Genomic DNA, 23,823 nt, shown 5'->3' with positions numbered 1-23,823 from the left:
CTCTCTCATCTCTTGGCTCCTTTTCCTAAAGACTATTTTGAAGGCCTTGCCTTGTGCCAGAGGTATACAGCATGTCTCAGGACCTACTGTGGTAGGGTTTCTGGGCTCTAGAAGGGACGCATTGCCATGGCTAATAATGATCCCGTTTTCATTCTGACATCTAGGCATCTGAGTTCGGATGATTGTCATTCTAGGTACTGATGTTGTTTGGATGGATTTCCATTCATTGGCCTCTGTTTCCTTCTCTGGTTTCCAGGAGAGTGTGGTGGCTGTGGGGTTACCTGGTAGAAAATGCTTTTGAGAGCCTTCCAGGAGTGGCTGCTGGGGTTTCCACATAGAATATGCCTCTAAGTATTGGGAGGTGATCCTTAGCAATGGGGATGGGGTAGAATGGGAAAATGGAAAGGGTCTACAGGAAGAAGGAGAGCAGGGTGTGCCACCAGGGTCTGGTACTTCCCCATGAATAGGGACATAGAGGAAGAAGAGGCCAACTCAGGTGGCTCATTTCTGAGCTGAGGATGGATCTGGGAAAGGACCTTGAAAAAAAAGAGGAGAGTAGAGATAGCATACCTGCTCTCCTGCACCAGTATGGCCAGTGGCTTCCCAGGAAATCCCATGGACAACTAAGACACTTCAGCATCTCCAATTCTATGGGATTTGTTTTGTTCTGTAGAGACCAGGTGTCTTAGTTAAGGTTTTACTGTTGTGAACAGACACCATGACCGAGGCAACTCTTACAAGGACAACATTTAACTGGGGCTGGCTTACAGGTTCAGAGGTTCAGTCCATTATCATCAAGGCAGGAATGTGGCAGCATCCAGGCAGGCATGGTGCAGGAACTGAAAGTTCTACATCTTCATCTGAAGGCTACTAGCAGACTATTGACTTCCAGGCAGCTAGGGTAAGGGTCTTAAAGCCCACGCCCACAGTGGCACACCTACTCCAACAAGGCCACACCTCCAAATAGTGCCACTCTCTGGGCCAAGCACATACCAGCTGTCACACTAGGTCTTAATCTAGCCCACACTAGGTAATCCTCTTACGTTATCCTCACAGGGTTCTGGATTACAGATGGTGGCCACCACCCCTGGTTTTCTGTTGGATGGTTCCACCAAGCCAGTGCTGGGAATGGAATCTGCTAGATTGGCCGTCTGTGCTCTTGACCACTGAGCTGTCTCACCAGCCCTGTCTTCCCTTGTTCTGTGTCATGTGTGTCTTACCTGAGTACACCCAATAGATTTCCAAGTCCTCTCAGTGTACTTCTTAAATACCAGCCATTCTGTTTGTTGTTTTGCCCCCTGACAGGGAAATTCTAGGCCAGCCTGTACTACACGGCGAGGTCCTTAACTACAAAGCAAAAGTTGGTGTGTTTTTGCAGTCCCCAACGAGGTGTCTTATTTACTGTTCTAATTTACCATTAGCCCCATCTGTTTCCTGCCAATCACCTCATCAGCAGAGCAGAAATAATCACGGATACTCCAAACACACCACGGCACTAAGGAAAGCTCTCAGGACCACACTGCTCACCTGCGCCTGTTTATTTAAGAAAATAGTTTCCAAAGCGGTGTGTCCGCTATCACTTTCTTAGATTAGCTACATTAATTCATCTACTACGTGGGTGTGCGTATGTGGGAGGGGAACATGCGTGTTACTCCATGCACAAGATGGTCAGAGGACAACGTTGGGAGTCAATTCTTTCTACCATGTGGGACTCAGGATCAAACTCAAGCCCTCTGACTTGGAAGCAAGTGCTTTTACCTGCTGTTCCACCTCACTGGTCCTGAATGGTGTTTCTCCAGGACCCTTCCCCAGGACCAGGGAAACGGCTCAGGTTACAGACAACCGTATTGATGTATGGCAATGTTGGCAGAAGTTTCTTAAAATTGACACCCCCCCCCCTTTTTTAATACCAAGAAGACTAATTTGTGCCATGAAAAAAAAAAAAAGGTTGAGGAGAGACCCACCTCACCACATTAAGAGTTGATTCTAATTTTCTTCCTGTTGAATATTTAACATGCCATTTGCATAGCTGTCTTGGAAGAATCAATTCCCATGTTTTATTATTTGAGGATCAGGGGGAAAAATGTGTTTGCCTCCTAGGAGCCCAAAGTAGAGACAACCCTGTAGATTAGTATCAACTCAGCAGATGGAATATAAACCCTTGAAACGTCTTCTGCCTTCCCTGAGCACGTCACAGGCATTAGTGATAACGGGAGCCCTGTCAATGCAAGGAGGGGACACATCTGTCAGACTCCCAGCCAGCCCCACCCTGGCTTGTGCAGTCCTGTGACCTTCCTGGTGGAGGAGGGCTGAATCTAGCTCCAGCATCGCCTCACCTTGGGCTGGCATGCACAGGAAAAACACAGGCACACGAAGTGCTCTTTGCCGTGAGCTGTTGAAACACGGCCAGCTCAGGCACGAGTGAAGATGGAACTCTGCTGGTCCTTCAGAGCACTGTACCATCTGACGCCCCCTGTTAGATCTCCCCAGAATTCAGGGAGCACTGGAGAAAGAAAGACAAGGTGCCTGGTCACTGTTTCGTTTCTCTCGGTCACTTTTGTGTTTGTGTGCCTACCAGCACATTCCAAACAAAGAGATGAATCTTAAAAACAACTTAAGACAAGGCATTAAACAATCCCACGACTGTGCTCGCAAATATCCTGTGCTCTGTTCATGTGTATTTCATCTCTGAATTTGTTTTTTGCAGATTTTATGTACATATATATATATATATTCTGGGCAGCCTAGTGCAGTAGCCCCCAGCAATTTTTGCAAGACTCTCTCCTGGCGTCTCTAGGCCAAAGTCAGGAGGAACTGTCAAGATCTTTCCAGCTCGCAGAGTGTCCCAGAACCCCATCCATGTTGTCTTCAGTGTAAGAAGCGCTGGGGTGACTGTAATCATGTCTTCCCTCTACAAAGTTATTTGAAAGAGAAGAAGTCTTGGAGTGTAAGTGATCCGTGAAGTCCAGTGATTTGGGTGTTCAAAGACTGAACTAGAATTGAGGAGTCCTCTAGACTTCAGCCCTTACTCCTGTTCCCGGGAGCTGGCCAGAGTGCTGAAGCCATCAACCATCGACAACCACCAAGTGAGCCTGCGGGCTGTGTGTCTCCAACAAAGCTACCAATTACACCCTATGGGCTAGCAATAGTGGCCCCAGCACAGGGCCAGGGATGGCCAGAGAGTTCTCAGCACGTGCTAGGCTTAGACTTATGGCTGGAGGCATGTAAACAGCTAGTGGAATTTCAGAGTACATAGCAACAGATTGTTCCCAGACCTGGGGGAGCTATATTTAGCGTAGGCAAGTTTGGAAAGAGCTCAAAGGGAGCGTGGTGCCATTCAAAAAAAAAAAAAAAAAAAAACAAAAAACAAAAAAAAATTAATAGTACAGAAACTCAGAGAAAGGCAAAGATTTCTTCAGTATCAGGAATCTGGGGGAGACATGCATTAATAATCTTGGAATGTGGGGTGCAGTGAACCCGAGAATCCAGAGTTCTGGGGAGGAGGAAAAGAAGTCCACATTAAAGCTCCCACTGGGTTGCCTAGACTCTCTCAGCATCTTTCCCTTGGAAAATTTATTTCAGGCAGATTATATCCGTCTTTTCCTTTCAGCTGTAATAAATGGTTCTAGAAAGTTCCTAGTTTATCCCACGCTTGTCTTTCCACTGTTCCCACAGTGCAAACAAGAGCAAACCTGCCCTTTCCTTAGGATGCAGAGGACCCTGGGTCCATTTCCCCCACCAAGCCCCTTGTCTTGGTCAAGGAGGCAGTCAGTCGGGCTGCACGGCTCTTTTCTTTAGCCTGAGGTTCCTCTTCCCTATTAACGTAGACACAACACTCTGCTGAAGCTTGAAGGATAAGGTATTTTCTGCTTGGCATGTTTTATAGCCTGTTATTATCTCCCATACATGCCTCATGCCTCTCCAAGGGGCACGGGAGAATGTGTAAGCACTGGGGAGGGTCCCCCACTCTCCACAGGGTGAGGGAAAGAGCAACCTCATGAGAGAATACATTGAAAGCCACCCCAATCTCAACCTCAAAGGAGGTCCAGACTACTAGGATTCTTCTCCAGCTCTGGAACCTCTCTTGGCCGCTAGGAAGCCATTACCTACTTCCCCAGGGAGGCAGACCTTGGATTTGGGTCTCTGTGGTGCTGTCCTCTGCCAGGCTTCTCACAGTGGCTGGAGGGGGGCGCGGTGAGGGTGATATATTTCTCCCCATCCTGTTCTATCTGCTGCTCATTATATGTGGGAGGAGTCTGGAGGTGGGGCAGGCATTACTTACTGACAACGGTGGGGGGATCAAATCAGTCACTTTCTCCCCACTCCCTCAAACATAACAGCCATGATCTACTTCTTCCACTGGGTGAAAGAAATCAGAATCATATGTTTGATTAGACACAAAGGGGGAAAGGGGATAAAGTCTATATGCGCTCAAAGTGGGAGGGTTTCAAAGGCAGAGGGGAGATTTGGTTTCAGTGGGAGAGTCTCTTCTGACTTGTAGCCTCTGAGGTCAGTTTTCATCCAAAGCATAGACTCTGGTCACAGATGAAGTGAAGGTGTGTCAGCAATGGATCCCTTGGTCCTCTAGACTCAGGTCAGCAGCACCCCTAGGGGGATATTCCTTTAGATGAACCCTAGAGGGTATCTGAGCATCTTTACAATAGAACTGAGGGTTCGAATCCCACATCTGGGCTTCTCGACGTGGGACCTGCCCTGGTACCCTAGGCATGGCAGAAACCAAGAGCAAAGTGGTTTAAAGAGCCAGGCAAGTAGTGGGCTCAGGCAAAGACTACCTCTGAGCATCTCCTCAACACTTAACCTCAACACCACTCACATACACTTCCAGAAAGAGCTGTACATTATGACTTCAACAAATCTCCCTTTCCAAGAAAATACAGGATGACGGATGAACAGGCAGATGAGGGAATGGTAGCAATCCAGATGCAGAGAGAGCCTCTTGCTGATGCAGGTGACGACCCCAGCCGTGCACACAGCACAGCCAGATCACCTTGCTGAGCTCTGTGCAGGTCTCTCGTGGAATTGCCTCCTCTCGCAAGCCCCAATTCCGCCCATTAGCAACTGCCCTTGAGCGCAAGTCCAGGCTTGATTTGCTGTTCTGTCAGAGGGAACCCCAAGGGCCTTGGGGCTTTAACAGGAAGAAGTTCTTCTCGTCTTAGCAGCAATTGTTTCTTCCTCTCTTCCTGCCACCATGATTAAATTAGCAGGCTGTTCTCCTTGGAGAACATGTGTCTGTGGTCCCAGGAGGCACTGCCCACTTGCCTGTCTGATAGGTTTGGAGGAGGAAAGTGCGTGTGTGTATGTGTGTGTGTGTGTACGCATGCGCACGCAAGCCTATGTCCCTCATCTTCCCTGTCCCCAGGGTCTCTCCCACCTGGGATGAACACCCAGCCAGTAGCAGGGACCACAGGAAGGGCAGTACTGGGGCTCAGCTGCAGGAAGTCTGGCAGGTGGCTGCATACACGCTGCTGCCCACTGTGGCCCCACTGCTGACACTGCTGGTGGGACACTTGAGGGGTTTCATGCTGCTGTCCCTCTGTATGTTCAAGTGCTCCAGCCTCCAGCGCTCCCAGCTCTTCCGAAACTCCATCTGGACCTTCCGTGGGAAAGAAGAGAGGGAAGCAAAAAGCCATCAGGCAAGACCAACTGCCCACAAAATGGCCCTGTTATTACATTAGCAGGGAAGGGGAAAAAAATCCACTGGATTATATTACAAGACACGAGTCAAGGTCTTCAGGCGCCTAAATTAATATCCCAATAAAATTGTTTATTGTTGTCTATTTTCTGCCTCTCCTCTGGAGAGAGATGGGCTTGATGGGCTAATTGGCCCTGTCTATCTCTAAATTCAGTGATTCAGCTAAGTACCTTTCACAATCCAGCACAGTATTATTCAACGGAAGAGGAGTGGGGGAGGGGGGAGCCAGAGAAGATGGAGTCTTACTTTATAAAAGACTCTCGCCATGTGGCTTGGACAATTGAAAGGGGAAGGCAACCCCCCCAACCCCCCCCCCCCACACCTCTAGCCCTGGTGAGGCCCCTCGGTCTAAACTCCCTGAGGAGCTTTTGCTTTGTTCTGTTTGGGTCCGGGTTTATTGTCGTTTGTACTCTGACAACAAAGTCTCACTATGTAGTCCAGGCTGGTTTTGAACTCTCCACCCACCTACCTCAGCCCTCTAAATGGTGGGAGTGACAAGCTTGAATGATCAAGCCCAGATTTCTACTCAGTCCCTGAACCTCCCAGGGCAGGGAAGATGTGAAGAAAGCAAGGGGGATAATACAAAGGCCAGGGATTTGTGTACCCGGCTTTGGATCCACCCCATTCAGAAAAAATGATGAGATCCTGGCTGGGCAATCTGCCTATGTGAGTTCAGCCAACCCAGGTCCCTGTTGTGCTGAGCTCAGGTGTTCCAGGGGAAGAGACTTCTCAGCTGGGTATGTGCTAAGGGATCAGATTTCTGGGGCAGAAAGTTACACAGACCACGGAGGGGCTCCGATACCCCCAATCCCTGGTCCCCGGGCTCATGTTAACTCTGTGTCTCCACCATAGCTCTGTGGCTCGTGGGCTGTTACACGCTGCACAGCATGTCCTGAGGGCTGGGTCACTCTTCTTGGAGCTATTCTTGTCTGCTTGTCCATCCTTGCCACCAGGTTTTCCATCTTAGACTGTCTGGGGACTGTGTTCCTTTTAGCCCCAAGCCATTAGAAGGGCCAGCTGCCAGGGGCTGGCTGTGTGTAACAAGCTCCCTGCCAATGTCTTGACCTGCCTCTAGGCAAACACACCCCTTTTGCTCTTTCCATGTTGTGCATCAAGCCCTAAGCCCAGCCAGATACCCTGTGTGGCTTCAAGCCATCCCTTACAAGAGCTTCTGTGTTGAGTGGAGCTAAGATCAGCCAGCGGCTGCCTGCCAGGGCGTCTTGGTGTCCCAGACGGCACTGCGGAGCCGAGGGTTGGAGGGCAAGGGAAGGAGGTGGGACAGACAGTACCCACAGCTGTCTTGCCTAGCTGGGCTTTCATAGTGCTGACAGCTGGGATAGAGACACTGAGCCCAAAGATGACTCCCTTCTGCACAGCTTCAGGAAAGCAAATCTCTCACAGTCTCCCACTTGGAAGAAGGGAAAGAAAATTGGTGTGCCAAGGCACAGCCAGCAGGACTTAGAACATAGGGTATCCCCTTAATCCTGTCTCCCTTAGTAATTTTTTTTTTTGGAGCCTCCACAGTGGCCCCAGTCATGCTTGCTCCCGAAACATGAGGAGAGGAACTGAGTACTGGTTGCCCTTCCAGAGGACCCAGGTTCGAGTCCCAACAATCACATGTGGCTCAATACCATTGACTATCTATAGGTCCATTTCCAGGGGATCCAATGCCTTCCTCTGGCCTCTAGACATGCATGTGGTGTGCAGACATACATGCAGGCAAAGCATTCCTACACGCAAAAATAAATCTTAAAAGCACGTTGAGCAGATCTGTAAGCCCAGCACTAGAGGAGTGTTTGTTGGGGGTGATTCCGACACCAGGCACCTAACCCCCGGCTTCCTGCCTGCTGCAGCTCTAGAAGCCTAGCAGGTCTCCTCCCCACTTAGTAGAGAGCACCTGACAGTCCTAACTACATCTTCCTCCCCTGGGCACCCGCGCTCCAAGCACAGTGCTCAGCACACCTCGAACACTCGCTGCAGGTTTCTTAAGTGAGTCAAATGAATGGCCACTCAACCGATCGGCCTCTGACTCAAGGCCCTCTGGCTGATCCATGAGAGAAGTAAAACAAAGAACGACCCTGGGGCTGGGGAGATGGCTTAGTGGGTAAAGGCATTTTCTGCCAAGCCTGATGACCTGAGTTGGCTCATCAGAACCTACATGAAAGAGGGGAAGAATCAAGTCTCCCAGTCTCCCAATCCTCTTACCTGGGCTCTATGGCATGTGCACACACACACACACACACACACACACACACACACTGCTAATACCCCCAGTGGATGAATGATTAAATCAACAAATGAATGAATGATCTGGCCTGGCATGAGTGCCATCTAATGTGTTAATAACTGAATGAATGAATGAATGAATGAATGAATGGTCTGGCATCTGCACCATCTAATGTTAACCCTTTCTGCACTGAAACCCAGCATCACGTGCCAAGTGCCCTCCCTAAGTACCAGATCAAGCTCCAGGCTTGGTAAATCTTTCTCACCTCTGCTGACCCCTGGGTAAAAGGGAAAGAGACCACATGGTGGCTAGCCTGAAGTCATACGGCCTGGCAGTGGGGAACAGAATGAGCCCTCAGAGCTCCTCCACCATTTCACTTTGTCCCTCTGACACAAGCCACAGTGAATCCATCAACAGTCCTCCCCTCCCCTGTCCCCACTACCCACCGCCCAGCAGCTGGTGCAGGCCTTGACAACCACACGAGACAAATGTTCAAGCCATCTTCTCGGGTCACAAGTACCTGGCGTTGCCATGGCAACCCCGGGTCTGGAGAACAGCTCTTGTGGGCAGAGGCCACGAGAGTGGTTTAGGCACATGTGTGTTGAATCACTTTGCGGTAAATCAGGGGTGCCCAACCTGTAGCCCTAATGGCCGGGTGCATATCAGGATAGCGACAGATGTGGCCCAAATCATTTGTGGATGGCAATGATAAGTGTCAGGGTCAGAAGGCTGGACACCCCTGCTTGAAATAGTCAACTTCGTCAACATTAACCCTTTAATGCTGGGCTAAGTCATGTCTAAGCTCTTTTATTTAATTTGCCTGAGTGTGTGTGTGTGTGTGTGTGCGTGTGCCCCCTACCAGTCAATGGCAACAGCCCCCACAGGGTCCCTACTGTCCCTCCACAGACCTTACCTCATTGTTGACAAAGCAGTATAGGATTGCCACCATCAAGCCCTGGGAACAAGAGACATGTTAGCAGGAAGGGAGCCTAAAGAAAGCAACTGGACAACCAGCCCCTGACACCCCTCCTCTCAGATCGGGCAGCCTGGGCAGGCGTGGGAGAAGACAAGGGTTTCGTTGTTGTTTATAATTTTCTAAAATAAATTGAGTGTGTGTGTGTGTGTGTGTGTGTGTGTGTGAGAGAGAGAGAGAGAGAGAGAGAGAGAGAGAGAGAGAGAGTTTATGTGTACTGTGTGTGTGTGTAGGAGAGAGAGTGTGTGTATTTATATGCACGTGTGTGTAGGAACCCTTAGAGGCCAGAAGAGGATGTCTGATCCCCTGGAATAACAGACAATTATACAAGAACACACAGATGCTGGAAACCAAACCCGAGTCCTCTACAAGATCCCCAAATGCTCTTAACTACTGAGCCATCTCTCCAGCAACAGTTGCATCTTCTAATGCTAGTGAGGAAGAACCCATTACCTGTTCTGAACCTGTGTGACCCCCCCCCCCCACGTGATATGGCTAGTTCTTCTGACTTACGATAGTCCTTCTTGGAAGGAGAGAGGCTCATAAGACCCAGGAAGGTCCTGAAATTTACAAGACTCAGGAAGTTCAGAAAGATACAAGGTCTCTCTATCAGGTTGTAAATCTTGTTTTAACATCCCTGGGGCTCAGCTTGTGGTTATGTCAAATGGGAACAACCTCTCAACTGTGAGTCCTGAGAGAACTGAATGTATTGTGTGTATACATTGCCTGGCAGGATGCTAGTGGATGGCCATGCCTTTCTCTATATGCCCAGATGCCCAGGTCCACATCTGAGAGGTCTTCTTGTCCTATGGACTTCCAGAGAAGACTGATTTGCATATCCAAATACCTGGGGACACTCGCTCTGACTCTGCTCTAACTGTGTGACGCCAGGTTCCTTCTCCCAGGTCTCAGCCTACCCATTTCTCCCATCTGCACCATGCAGGCTGGTGCCCGACCCTCCCTCACTTTGAGACATCCCAGGCAAGTGGCCCCAGCTTTGGGTCACCTGGAAGGAAGTGAAGGAGAGCTCTGTGAACAGCTTGACGAAGCGCAGGGTTCCGCGGGCATGTTCGTCCATCACAAAGGCGAAGATGACTTCATGGGTACCAAGAAGCGGGATGAGCGTCAGAGTGGACTTGGCAAGTCTGGAGAGAGGGCAAGACCACTAGGGTCATTCTGGGCGTGTGCACAGACTGCTCTTTCCTCTCCGCGTCCACACCACTGCCACCTCCCTGCTCCTGCTGAGTCATGGACACTCTTCATTGAAATACCTCCCCGCACCCACACTGGCTGCCACAGTTTAAGGGATTAGGGCAGAGGTCAAGACTTCAAAAGTCCAGGGGCTGCTAAGAATAGAGTGAGGGGAAAAGTTAGGGGTTACAAACCAGGCCTGGGTGGAAAAGAGCATTTACACAGGGCTCCAAACAGAGTCTCCCTCTCCTGGGAAGGAAGGCGGAGGACACCCCTGCAGCCAGCTTGGTTAAAGTACCTGCATTTGATGTCGGTCTTGCACATGAGATTAGCCTTCAGTTTGGATACCACGATGCAGATGACCCGGATAAAGATAAGGAAGTTGACCTGTGGGACGCAAGAGCGGGGGAGGGGGTTGAGGGGACTGGGGTTGGGACCTCTCGTTCTCCTTCCCAGTCATTAGCCTGGTCACACTTCAGGTCCACCAGCTTCTACTTCAACCCCCCAACTCTTGTCACTCACCCCGATAGCGAAGAGAATGGGCAGGCGGATGATGAGCCAATAGTTCATGTTGGAGTTCCTTGTCCAGCAACTGGGGAGGAATCGAGGGACACACAAGGCACCCAGCTGCACTCACAGAGCCCTTGGGGACTAGCACAGGACAAAGGTACACATGCACGAGGCCAAGCCAAGCACCCCGCCCAGCCACAGACTCGTGCAGATCCCTGCAAGTGTACTGCAAGCTCCACCCTCACCCCCAATCCTCAATACATGGTCACACACGGAGATACCTATGCCCCGCTCCCCTCCCCATCTTCATGGACTTCTGCAAACAGTCACATGCACGCCCAGCTTCATACACAAAAGAGCGGGCCCTTCTCTCCCATGTTCATAAAACCCATCGGGGAGGCACCATGGACTACAAAAGCCAGAAATATTGATCATCCTACCGTGCTGGGCAGGTTCAGGGAGTAGATATTAGAGACTGAATTCATATGCTAAACTCCTGCTGACCTTACACATCCTCCCTGACAGGTAATAAACATACACTCTGGGGTTCAAGACTCCCGTAGCTGAGAAGCATGAGACCCCCCCCACCTCCCGCACACCACTCCCCTGCAGCAGGACACTCACCCCTCATCCTCATACAGGTACTTGACAATGCCCCAGGGGATAACGAAGAGTAGTGGAACTCCTAGAGGAGGAAGGCAAAGACAGAGAGAAGTTTGGAGCTGGCAGGGTCAGAGATGCTACCACAGTGCGAGGGTCCTCTCTACACCCCAGACTCCTCACACCCCAAGTCTCTCTTCCTTTCTGGCCCTGAAAGAGACTGGTCTGAGGGCTGGGGAGAATGGAGGTTCAGGGTTTCACACTAATGTTTTCCATTCTTCTTCCTTACAGACTTCTTCATGGTCCAGACCCTCCATGTATCAGGCCTTCTACCAATATTCGCCTCCAGAGTCTCGGCTGTGAGACCCCAGGATAGACACTCAAGTAGCGTAGGATCAGAACAACAGGATGGGGAGGGGACCAAGAAACTCTCTGATGCTCCATCCTCCCTGTCTTCAGCCCATACATCCACCCTCAGTCCACTCCTTCAGGGCCCACAAACTCCTTGGAGTGTCTGTTCCTCCCCCACGCAACCGTCCAGGGCCTAGAAAAGAGATATGCCCCCGTCTAGGTTTTGTGGAAGCCTACCCAATCAACGGCTGCAGTGGTCAGGCTTCCCAGTGAGTACTGGGTTTGGAGAAGCATTGGTGTAATACTAGCTGGTGCTGGAGCCTTCAGAAGACAGGGTCTGGTGGTAGTCCTTCCCAAAGGAGATTTTGGGACTCCAGCCCATCCAGTCTTTTGCATCCTGGCATGAAGTGAGCTATTTTCTCATCTGTATGGCCCCCACCACTACAATGTGGCACCCCCACAGAGGGCCAAAGCAATGGGTCTTACCTAATTTAAAAATCACCAGCAGAACGGTGATCTCACACATACACCTTTTCTCTTCATGATAACCATGCCCTGAGTGTTTTGTTATAGTGACGCAAAGGTGACTAACATGGACTATAGAGAGCTACTTGGGTAGTTCCCAGGGATTACAACCTCTTCCCATTTGTAGTGTGTGTGTGTGTGTGTGTGTGTGTGTGTGTGTGTGTGTGTGTGTGTTCCTTGAGACAGGGTCCCAAGTAGCCCAAACTGGCCTAAAACCTGCCATAAAATCAAAGCTGACCTTGGACTCCTAATCTTTCTCCATCTTCTTAAGAGCTAGGATTATAGAATTCTGTAGTCCCTCTTGGTTGGTCTCTCTTTTTCTGCATTTAGTTGGGGGAGTGGAGGAAGGGGGAGTTGTCATAGCAGGTGCTGTCTCTGACAGCCTAAGAGAGGTGCCTATAGCAAGGAATGAAAGGCTCCTTCCCATAGCTCCATGAGTGAGCTTGGAGGTAGATTCTCCAGTTAAGCTCTGGCTAACAGCAACTCTAACAGACAGATCCAGCTGGACATTATGAGTCAGGGATGTGCCACCATGTTGAATTCAAGAGTTTTGAGCCCAGGAACTGTTGGGTGCTCTAAATGGCAAAGTTCAGAGGTCGATGTTATACAGGAATAGAAATGCAATCTAGCTGGTTTCTAAGGTCTACAGAGTAGAGCAGGAGGCCCGTTCATCCTGGAGCTGAGTCTATGCTGGTTAGCCTCTCTCGTGGCACTGGTTCACCCTCTCATGGCAGATGAGGCCATGGATCAGGAGGAAAGGACACAGGCAGAAGCTGTAACCCTATAGCCACCCCAGTCGTCCTCAATGGCTTTTGGCATCAAGTCTCCTTACCTGCTTTGTGGAGTGGACCTGCCTTGTCAAGTGGGTCATGCAGGTGTACAAAGTAGTGTGCATATTAACTAGTGTGCGTGTGTAGACATGGGTATGTGTGTGTGTGTGTGTGTGTGTTGTGTTTGTGTGTGTGTTCCTATGTTTGAGGGTGTGTGTATGTGCAAAAGTGTGCATGATCACGTATGGGAGGGCCAGAGGACAACCTAGGGTGATTCCATTCCCCCACCCCCCCCCTTCTCTCTGAGTCAGGGTCTCATGCTGGAACCTGATTGGTCAGGAAGTCCTGAGCATCCTCTGTCTCCCCAGCATCTTTCACAGCTTCCTTGTAGGCATTCTGGGGACTCATGATTGTGTACTAAACACTTAAACAAGGGGGAGATCTCTCACTACCCTGTTTATTTTTACACAGACCAGCCATTCCAACATCCACATTTTATAACCAGGTCTTCATGAGACTGAATAAATAATGGGGTGATGTAGGAGCCTGGGGCCCAGAGGAGACTCTGCCCCATAGAATATGCTCAGTAGGAATAGAATGTCAACAAGAGAAGGGAAGCTCTCTAGACAAGAACATGCTTTCTTAGGCTGTCTGTGTACAGGAACTTCCAGCCATGTGTCCTGTATCACCATTGTGAGACCTTACTCTAGTATGACGGAGCTTGCTCATGTCACCAGCTACCCCTAGAAAGCTTCATCCATTCATTAACATCTGGTGAACAAGGCCCTGGTAAAGAAACAGGAGCCCAGCCCTGCCACCTGCTAAGGTGACATAATCCTTGCAGGCTGCCAATTTGCCAAGAAGAGATAGGGGAGTGAGGTCAACCAGATGCACGGACCGGGTCCTGGGAGTCCTGTCCCTCTGCTATCATTTGTCTCCCCTCTGGGAATGCCCAAGTGCTTGTGGATATACCTTGTAGGGGCCCCCACGATCTCATCAGTTCGGCTACACAGGAAGTTGCTTTGCAGCATCCCGACTTGGGCTAGGCCTCTTGACAACAAGCAGGTCCCTGTGACTCTTGTCTTCTCTCTGACCCTTCTTCTCCCTACTCCACTTCCTCAAGAAAAGATGTTCTGCTTGGGAAAGATGCCCCCAAGGGTTCTGAGCCATGAGCTAGGATTGGCAGCCTTCCCCATCTACTTTGAGAACTCCTAAGCATCCTCTGTCTCCACTGACCCCTACCAACTCCCTGCTTTTCTGTACATATCCCGTTGGTTGGTCCTGCCTTTGGGTTGCTATGGTGACAGATACAAACAGCACTGATGTTATTTCCCAGAATGGATAGACACTATTTGTCCACCACACAGAAGAAGCCCTTCCCTAAGTTCCTTAATGGTCTGTCCCTGTACCCACCCCTAGGGAGCATCAGGACTTTCCAGATGCCCCTCCTGATGGAGCTTCTTGGCATGATAGAGAAACTTAGGAAGGAAGGAAAGATCTAGTAGAACAGGCTGGGTCTTGGAGGAAGAGGAAGGACAGGGACCATCAGGGATCTCTGTATGCTGAAACAGGGCCACTTTTATCTGTATAGAGATCGAAGCCTCCTCCGAAGAACCAGCAGGGGACTGAGTAGGAAAGCAGAAGCTAAGACCTGCATTTGACAAGTAGACAAGACCCAGAGCCAGAAAGCTAGGAGCCTCTTGTGACCCAATACCTACTCTGTCTTTAAGGCCCTGTTGTTCTCCAGGCCTTAGGAACCTTAATACTTTGGTCATGCTAATCACTCCACCTATTAGAGCTCCTCATCCCTGAGGTGGCTGGGGAACACCAGAAGAAATAAGAAGGGTACAGAGGAGCTGAGATGGTCAGAGAACAGGGCCACAAGGAGCTGAAAACCTGAGGTGGCTTCCTGGAAGGTGGGCTGGCAACCACTCATGAGGAGGAAGCTTCCAGCACCAAGTGACACTTTGGAAGGACCTGTTACTCTTCCTTCATGTCCTACTTTGAGCAGGACCAGGATGGGAGGGTGCAGTCTTCTGTGACTCAGCTGAGAAGACTCTGGAAGTAGAGGCTAGGAGGGACCGGAGTAGCTCTGGTGACTGGGCTTGTGGAAGAAAACTCTAGAATTTCAAGGCTAGATTAAGGAGGACTGAACACAGGCCTGTCTGCCCCAGGTGCTGTCTGAACCACTGGTTCCTTTAGGACAGGATGCCTCCATCTATCTCTCTGTTACAACCAGGCTACAACTCACCTAGCCCCACCCCAATCAAACTGCAACCCTCAGCATCCTCCACAAGACTCCCATGATGTGAAAGGTAGAAACACAACCAGAAATGTTCCAGAAAAAACAAGCAACCAAACAAACCCAATGGTTCTCAGTAGACATGGCCAGAACATTTCCATCTGGGCTCCAGACACATCCAAGGTTCACCTCTTTTATCGTCTGGTCACTCCTCTCAGCTTGGCTCTCCTCTGAGTCTTTTCCTTCATCGTCACAATGGGATCCTATGTTAGCCCATATCCTGTTCACCTACCTATCCCTTGTCTACTATGAGGCCCAGGACATAGCATCTCCCGATGAACCTCAGGTTGCCCTGCACTGGGTATGAAGCATTCTCCCATAGGACCTCAAGAGAAGAGGTATCTGAGGACAGTATCCTGACTTCTAGTGGTGGACAGGGCTAAGGGGGTTGGGCAAAGGAGTGATATTTGGCCATATGAGAATAAAAGCATATACTAAGAAAAAAATATATATACTAAGAAAAGATAGATGTATATGTACATGTATATGTGTATGTACATGTATATGTGTATGTGTATGTATATGTATATGAATACGTACATACATACAAACATATATATGGCAGAGTGGGATCTTCCAGCTCTTGATACAGGTCTCCATGTAGATAGTGCGGTGAACAACTGTGGGCCTTACCCCAACCTATGCTCAGGTACAGCTTGAAGATGCGCTGCTCCGAGAACACCGAGAAGGCCAGCAGCGTGTACAGATAAACACCTTCCACCAGCAGCCAGTAGTAGTTGGCTGCCACGCAGTACTGCATGAGCAGGAACACCAGCCGGCAGCCTAGAGAGTCCTAGGGGCAAAGAAGAGTCCCATGGGAACAGGAGCCATGCCTACTGCCCCATCTGTCACTCCTCTACAGTCTGGCCTGGCCACTGTCCTGCCATGGTTAACACGGGATGAAGGAGCTTTCCTATGGCCAGGGTCACTACTGGGAACTCTCTCTGCTTTATGTCATTGAACCCTCCCTCTCCTGAAAAGAAAACACCTGCTACTGCCCCCATGATGGGAGAAGAACTGAGTCCTGGAGAAGTCATGGGATGTGTCTGGACTTGTATACAGCCAGTACAAGGTAGAGCTGAGGCTCAAACTCGGGTCTGCATCCAGAGAACTCCCTGTATCAGACTGAATTCCCTATGGCAGAGTTTCTTACCTGCCCAAGATGGGCTGCCTCCTCCATCAGACTAGCCCCCACAGTAGACTTTCCCTTTCATCTGACACTAGGGACTCTACTTGGTAGAATGTCTCCTCCATCAGACTCAGGGGTTCTTAAGATGTTCTGTCTCATCAAACTAGGCCTGTCGGGGTAGACAGACTCTCACATCAGTCTAGGGTTTTCCTATGGTGAACTGTCTTCTCCCATCTAACTAGGACACCCCAAGTCAGACTGCCTCTCTCATCATACTAGGGGCTCCCCATGGTGCACTGCCTCTGCCGTCAGACTAGGACTTGCCCATGGTAGATTTCCCATAACATTAAAGATTCCCCATTATGGACAGCCTAAGGCCATGTCTGGGCTACTCTTGCTTTTATCCATCCAAGGCTTATGCAGTGGAGACTCCTTCACCAGTGTCTCCCCTCCCAGGCTCCTCAGGCTGCACCATGCACCTGATATGAGAGGAGCCCATCCCACTGGTGCTGCTGAGCGGCCGTACTGTACATCCACTTGAGGGCTGCGTCTTTGATGAAGACGGACAACGCTCGGAGAATGAAGGATGCAAACAGGTTCAGGTGGATGTAGTTCCTGGTGCAGCGCAAGTGTCTAAGGGGGAAAGCAGACCAACTATCTGGCCTGTACCTGTTTTCTGTCCAGCCCACACATATACACATCAGGTATGTTTTCATCTCTGGGACTATGTTCACACCTTCCTTCCTCTGAGAACGCCTTTGTTCCCCACCACCTTGAAAAATCTCTGATGCCCGTCTATGAGGCCCTCAACGGGATGGACACTGCTCACTTCTGCCCCTTGCTGTGGTACCATCTTTCATAGTTACATGTGACCAAAGCAACATATGTGTCGGAATCAGTCTTCCCAATGGGAGTTTTGATTCTTTAGGACAGGATGTTTCTGGACTGGTCTCTGGGGCAGAGTAGCTCTAGGCGCACACAGTAGGAATTTGAAAGGAAATGGACACAATGTACACTCTCAGGTAAGAGTGTGCAGCAGAGCTCTCAGTGAGGAAGACTGTTTGCTGTGCAGACACGAGGGCCTCAGTCAGGTCCCCAGCAGTCCTGTGAAAAAAGCAAACATGCACGCCTGTAACCTCGGTGCTGGGGTAGGGGTGGGGCGTAGAGAACAGAGGGCCGCTGGTGTTTGCTGGCCACCAGTCCAGTCCTGTGTTCAGTGGGAGATGCTGTCCTGAAGCAAATATGGGGGATACATCACTCTGAGAGTGACGGAACGGGACAACTGATGTTTCTCTTCGGCTTCCACAAGTTTAGTATGTGAAGAGCACATACATGCACACACACACACACACACACACACACACACACACACACCGCTGTGTGGCAAACTGGAAAGCTAAGGGCACTTCATTTGATAAAGCAGAAGCCAACAGCATTCCTAATGGAGGACCTTGGCGACTATTTCCTTTAACTTCAGCAGCCAAGCGAGGATGTGTCACTGCTAATGACTATCTATAGATCTAACCAGGACACCAGGGCCATGGAGGAGGTGAACCAGAGCTGGTTATGGCTTATAGATGAAATCTTCAGAAAAACACCAGAACAATGTACGGATGAGCTGTAACAACTCAAGGGTCCAGCAATGGTCTCCCTAACGCATTCTAGCAATATGCAATAAAAAGAAATTGAAGATTCATTCATAACATTCTATTTGATTTCCTTTAACAAGAGGGTTGGTAAGATCACTGTGGACAACATAATAAAATTGGCTTAAAATTATTAGAAACATCTTAAATTCATGGGAGATACGTCGGCACACTATACTCATGAACAGAAATGCCACTGTCCTCTGTTGAAGAGTGAATTCAAACAGCTGTAATAAAATGTCAACTTTTTTCATGGTACCAAAAAGATTTACAAAGAATAGCTAAAGGTCAGAGATAGTGTAGGTGGCCAAGGGGCCCTTTTCTATAATCTCAGCCCATGGGAGGCTGAGGCAGGGGGATCAGGAGTTTGAGGCAAGTCTAGGCTACAAAGCAAGACAGAGTTTCAACAAAACAACAACCCCCAGGTGGGCATGATTATGCACACTGGTAATCCAAGCAGTTGGAAGGTGGAGACAGGGGAATTAAGAGTTCAAGGTCAGCCTTGGCTACATATAGCAAGTTTAAAACTAGCTTGGACTCTAAGAGACTCTGTCTCAAAATAATCAACATGCAGAAGGAATGGGAGGCTCTGGTGTAAGAGAGCGAGGATGCCTCTGTATGTATGTATGTATGTATGTATGTATGATGCCTGCACGTATGTGTGCATGCTCATGTGTGTGAGTGCATTGTGCAGAGGTCAGAGTCTTGTTTGAGACAGAATCTCTTGTCCACTACTCCCCACACCAGGCTGACTGGCCCATGAGCCTCCTAGGCTATTGCTGTCTCTGCCTTCTGTGCCACTGAAGGAGAGCCAGGCCACAAACACATGCCCCCAGCCATATCTGCCTCCCCTTAGGGTCTAGGGATGCTAACCCAGATTCTCACAGTGAGTATCAAATGTTTAACCCACTAGGCTGTCTATCTCTACATCCAGAGAGTTAGGATTTGTTTTTATTTGTTCTTTAAAAAAACATTGCATTACATTAATTGGTTTATTTTGCATGTGTGTGCATGTGCATTTGCATATAGGTTTTGGACCACACATGCCTGAACACTGGTGTGCCCACCAGAAGTCTGGGAATGATATTTTGGAAGAGTAAGTTCTTTCCTTCATGGTAGATTCCAGGGATTAAACTCGGGTCATCAGGCTTGGTAGTAGGAACCTTTACTAGCTAAACCAACTTGCTGGCCTGAGACTTTAAATTTCTACTAAATCTTTAGGAGACAAGGTACTGTGGTTTGGGACTAGGGTAGATAAAGACCAATAGGACAGAAGTAAATGACAGAAACCAACTTACAAATTCAGGGACCCTTGTGGCATCCTCAGTGAATAAAAAATTCGTGTCTATCAATTGATAAGGTTAAGTTCTGTTAATCAATAGTTCTTACTGACACATTTTACTTATCCATAAACTTGGTGGTTGACCAATTTTGTTTATTTTAAATGCAGAGCGCCCATGTATCAAAGGCACCATCAGATGGTGAGTAAGCATAGATTAAATGTGTCTCCATTAATACTTAACACTTAGATTAAGTATGTTTACTATGAAGTAGGCTAATATCCAGATAAATGCCAAAATAAGCCACTGAAACCAAAGAAACTAAAAATTTTAAAAAGGCAATAAACAAGCGATTCATAGACTAAAATGTGAAAAGAAAACGCCCAAACAGAAAAGCCACTTACCCTCTATAGGGGTCAGAGACAAGCAAACTACAATCGTAAGGAGGTCTCTTACATGCGTTCTAGATTAACATTGCTTACTTCTGAAGATGCTAAATGTAGGTGGGTATGAAACTCAGGGAACCTTCTTCACTGGTGGCCAGAGTGCCACCTGGCAGTAGCCACCTGACAAAGGCCAGGTGGTTGGTTATTGGTGGCAGTTTTACCTCTGGGTGGGGGTATGCTCAAAGGAAATACACAGGCAAGAATCACAGGAGAACCCCATTGTTGTAAGATTCGTGACTCAGAGAAAAATCCACAAAACACATCAAGTATCCACAAACTTCGTGGTGACAAAGAAATATGGGGGAGGGGGTGTGACTCCAATGAATGAGATAGGGCTACCTTTGTCTAAATGGAGCTCATGAGAACGTAAAGATGGACTCCCACCCCTTGAAACCACAGCAGGATACAATGCTTAAAAGTATCAATGGACCATGCTGGGCATTGGTATAGACACTCAGCAAAGGGGTAAAAGGTAAGGAGAGAGAGTGGAAATCATGCCCTTAACAAGCAAGAATCAGCTCTCCAGGGGTGGACATGGGGACCAAATGGCTGTGTTTTGCTTTTCTCTATAGCTCAAACTAGCCTGGAACTCACCATATAACCCAGACTGGTTTTGAACTTGCGGCAATCCTCCTACGTGCCAGATTATAGGTATTTGCCACGACACCTGGCTTGTGATATTTTGCGATAAGGCTATTCTGGTTAGCCAGCTTGCCCTGGAGAACCTGCCTTGGCCTTCTGAAGCTGGAATTACAGGTGAGCTACCATGGCAACACAGCATTGATGTGGCTGAAACTGGTCCTCACATTGATGTGGCAAGCGCTTTAACTGCTGAGTCATGTCCCCAGCTCAGAATGCCTTAATTAGAAGTATTTCTTTCTAGAGGTGTTTCCCCTATACTTTTGAATCTCTGAAATAGTTTGTAATAGAAGAATACTGGGTGTGATTTGGGTGCAAACTATCTCTGAGCTGTGCAGATTTGGGTCGTGGTACTATCTCTAGAGAGGTGAACTGAAGGGAGTAAGTCACTGTGGAGGGATGCCTCTGAAGGATATACTTAATCTTTAGTCCCTCCCCTTCTCTGCCTCCACCTGTCTATCTGGAGATGAACAGCTCCCTCAGACACACTCTCGGGGCCATGAGGACCAAGTAGTCAAAGACTGAACCCTCTGAAGTCATGAGCTCAGACAAATGCTTCCAATCTGAAACTGTTCTTGCTTGTGTCTTTCAGGTACATAAAAGGAGCTAACACAGCACTCATCCAATGAATGCATTTATTGAGCACTGACTGTATGTCCAGTGTTATACCAGATGCTTTAGAGACAGGAGAAAAACCATATGCCCTGTCTTTATTAAATATTTATTCTTAGTACTTTTAAATATGTGTATGTGTGTTGGGGTAAGAGCATACGAGTGCAGAAGAGGGCATTGGATTCCTTAAAGCTGGAATTTCATGTGGTTGTGAGCTGAGCTGTCCAGCATGGGGGGAACAGAACATGCTTTTAGCCATTGAGCCATCTCTTCAGATCCACCTCTCCTATTCTTGATGTACGATATCCTGAGGTTCCTGGCCTCATAATTCTTTGGACCCTACACTCAGTTCCCCTCACTTAGCCTAGAGAGATTTAAAAAGTTGCTTCCCAGCCCCTCCTCAGCTAGGTTAGAGCTAAGAAAAAACTTTCTGCCGGGGTTAACAAGCTTCAAGACAGCAGAGTCTCTAATCGCTGAGACATTCCAAAATTCCTGCTCATCCTGAATTACTGATTATTGGTTAATAGTGGATGGGACTTCTTAGAATTTCCCATCATCTTACCATCCACTGCTCTATTTCATGTGTGTGTGTGTGTGTGTGTGTGTGTGTGTGTGTATGTATGTGTGTAGTGGGTATATGATATTGTATGTATGTACATGTGTGTGGTGTGTGTGTGTGATATACAGTATGTATGGTTAGTGTCTGTCTGCATGTCTGTGTGTGCATGTTTTCAAATTCATGTTTTCCAGAAAGTTCCAGAGAGCAGAACCCTCTGGTTGCTTCAGTTTGAAATTCCTCTACTAAGGAACTGAGCAGGAGACAGCCCCCCTCCCTCCCAGGCTTGAGCCCCTCCTTACCTGAAGCCAACAAGGATGGCTGAAGCAATGACCAAGGCAGAGAAGGAAAGTGCATACCCCACCGTGTAGATAATGTACAGCGACAGGAGCTGTTCCTCAGGGGAGTTCTGTGCACAGAGGGACATAAGGGTATGTACATGGTCTGTGGGCCTTATGTGTACACGTGAATTCTCCCAAGTGCTTCATTCTGGGGTCCAAGGACTTGAGGTGATCTGGGGCCCCACCTGGGATTCCAGAATCAAGAAAGAAATGACCCGTGGAAGTGATCTGGGGATGTTTGCATTGGTTCCAAGGTGAGCACACATCACCTTTGGCCAGACAGCAGAGGTACAAAGTCATAGGAAGCAGAGACCCAGATGCCCCTCCCCAGGCTCAGAACCCTTCAGCTCACTCTCTCCCCTTGCTTAGACTCTTCACACTCCGACAGGTCCCTCCAGGGCAGGCTAGAGTTGTCCTTATGTAACCAGAGACCCTCCGCTGTGCAGAACCGGTACACGTGGCCTTGGAGAACTGAACAGAGAGACATGACATCTGAGGCTCAGCCTAGAGATGAGCAGCCCACCCAAGGATGTCCTTGTCCCTTCCTCTCTTGGGGGAACCCTGCTGCATTAGCACCGACTCTTCCGAGTTAGTAATAGGAATTACATACACACACAAGCACACACACATAAATGCACACACACATGCACACATACCATACACATACATGTGCACACACGTGCGCACACACACACACACACACACACACAAACGCAGTACTTATAATGGTTTGGGTATACGAGAAGAGATCACCAAGGTGAGGATGACCCAGCCACCCCAGCTGTTTCTCCTAGCCACCCAAAGACACAGTTGAGTGAATCTGTACTTTTTAGATGAGATAAATATAGTTTGGAACTATGCCCTAGCCTCCGGCCTCAAATCTCACGGTTGACAAGGTCTGGTGCTGAGCAGAAGGGGTCCTGACGATCACAGTCACCCTCTGTGATTTCTGATCTTCCTGACTCAGAGTCCCTTGCTCTCCTGCGTTCTTTGGGGGATAGACAGGTCTAAGAACAAAGCTGGTACTAAACTCCCGAGACTGGAAGTAAAGAAACCTCTACTTAGGGAGCCCCATTCTGAGGAGACATGGGCTGCCCAGGGAGCCCCAGCTAGAAGTAATTTGGACTTCCTTTTTAAAATTATTATATATAAGTACACTGTAGCTGTCTTCAGACACACCAGAAGAGGGCATCAGATCCCATGACAGATGGTTGTGAGCCACCATGTGGTTGCTGGGAATTAAACTCAGGACCTCTGGAAGAGCAGTCAGTGAGTGCTTTTAACCGCTGAGCCATCTCTCCAGCCCGGGACTTCCTTTTAAAGCCCTCTAAAGGAACACAAAACCTCATAGTGCTGTTATAACTATTGTTCCTGGAAATTTCTGCTTCAGATGGGGAAACAAAGCTTGCTCCTTCACGTAACCCCTGGTCCTATATTCAAGAAGGAGACGGCTCTTGGAGACCTGCTTCTCTGGAAGGAGGCAACAATCTGGGCCCTACCCTCCATGGGCTCTCAGAAAAGAGCAGCCTAAAGGGAAATCCACAGGGACCTGACACCGTTTCCACAGAGCTGGGGGTGAGCTGTCACCTGTGGCCTTCACATTCACTTGAATATTGGGGTGCTGGGGAGTCCCCATCATGCCCTACTATGGTAAAAAATATTTTAAAAAAAATTTTAAAGGCACAGTGCTTCTTCCCACCTTAATGGTTTCTGTACCCAGATGAAAGGCATGCACACTGTCTTTATATTTAATATACCTTAGGCAATGGCTGGACAGCTGCCTACCCTCCATGCTGTTAGAATCCACCTCCCATCCATAACCCAAGTTCTTTACTGTGCTTCATCTGGGCTGTTCATAGCTCCAATTCGGCAGCCCACTGGGCCATATTCTCTTAGCTCCTAGCCCACGATGGCTTCCTTTCTTCTCTCCTGCCCATCCTCTCTATTTATTCCATGGTGGCTTCTTCTCTCCCCTTCTCGTGGTGGCCTTGAACCTGGGAAACCTAAGCCCC

The 23,823-nt window shown here is 48.8% G+C and overlaps 1 protein-coding gene across 1 annotated transcript in view; it reads right to left on the bottom strand.

Annotated features, from left to right (window-relative positions):
• Positions 1 to 5,446: 5,446 nt before the first annotated feature.
• GLP1R (glucagon like peptide 1 receptor) overlaps positions 5,447 to 23,823 on the bottom strand; it is a gene marked incomplete at both ends in the record, with an annotated part of 33,217 nt that continues 14,840 nt past the window's right edge. The window contains 10 exons of the mRNA XM_080937556.1: positions 5,447 to 5,614; positions 8,854 to 8,895; positions 9,920 to 10,058; positions 10,403 to 10,491; positions 10,627 to 10,696; positions 11,239 to 11,299; positions 15,796 to 15,955; positions 16,771 to 16,924; positions 21,773 to 21,879; positions 22,164 to 22,282. Of these exons, the coding sequence (XP_080793682.1) occupies positions 5,447 to 5,614; positions 8,854 to 8,895; positions 9,920 to 10,058; positions 10,403 to 10,491; positions 10,627 to 10,696; positions 11,239 to 11,299; positions 15,796 to 15,955; positions 16,771 to 16,924; positions 21,773 to 21,879; positions 22,164 to 22,282 (1,109 nt within the window). The remainder of the gene's footprint in view (positions 5,615 to 8,853; positions 8,896 to 9,919; positions 10,059 to 10,402; positions 10,492 to 10,626; positions 10,697 to 11,238; positions 11,300 to 15,795; positions 15,956 to 16,770; positions 16,925 to 21,772; positions 21,880 to 22,163; positions 22,283 to 23,823) is intronic.

The sequence above is a fragment of the Micromys minutus genome (genome assembly GCF_963924665.1).
Source record: "Micromys minutus genome assembly, chromosome: 25".
Classification (NCBI taxonomy): domain Eukaryota; kingdom Metazoa; phylum Chordata; class Mammalia; order Rodentia; family Muridae; genus Micromys; species Micromys minutus.
This window is presented reverse-complemented; position numbering and strand designations above follow the sequence as displayed.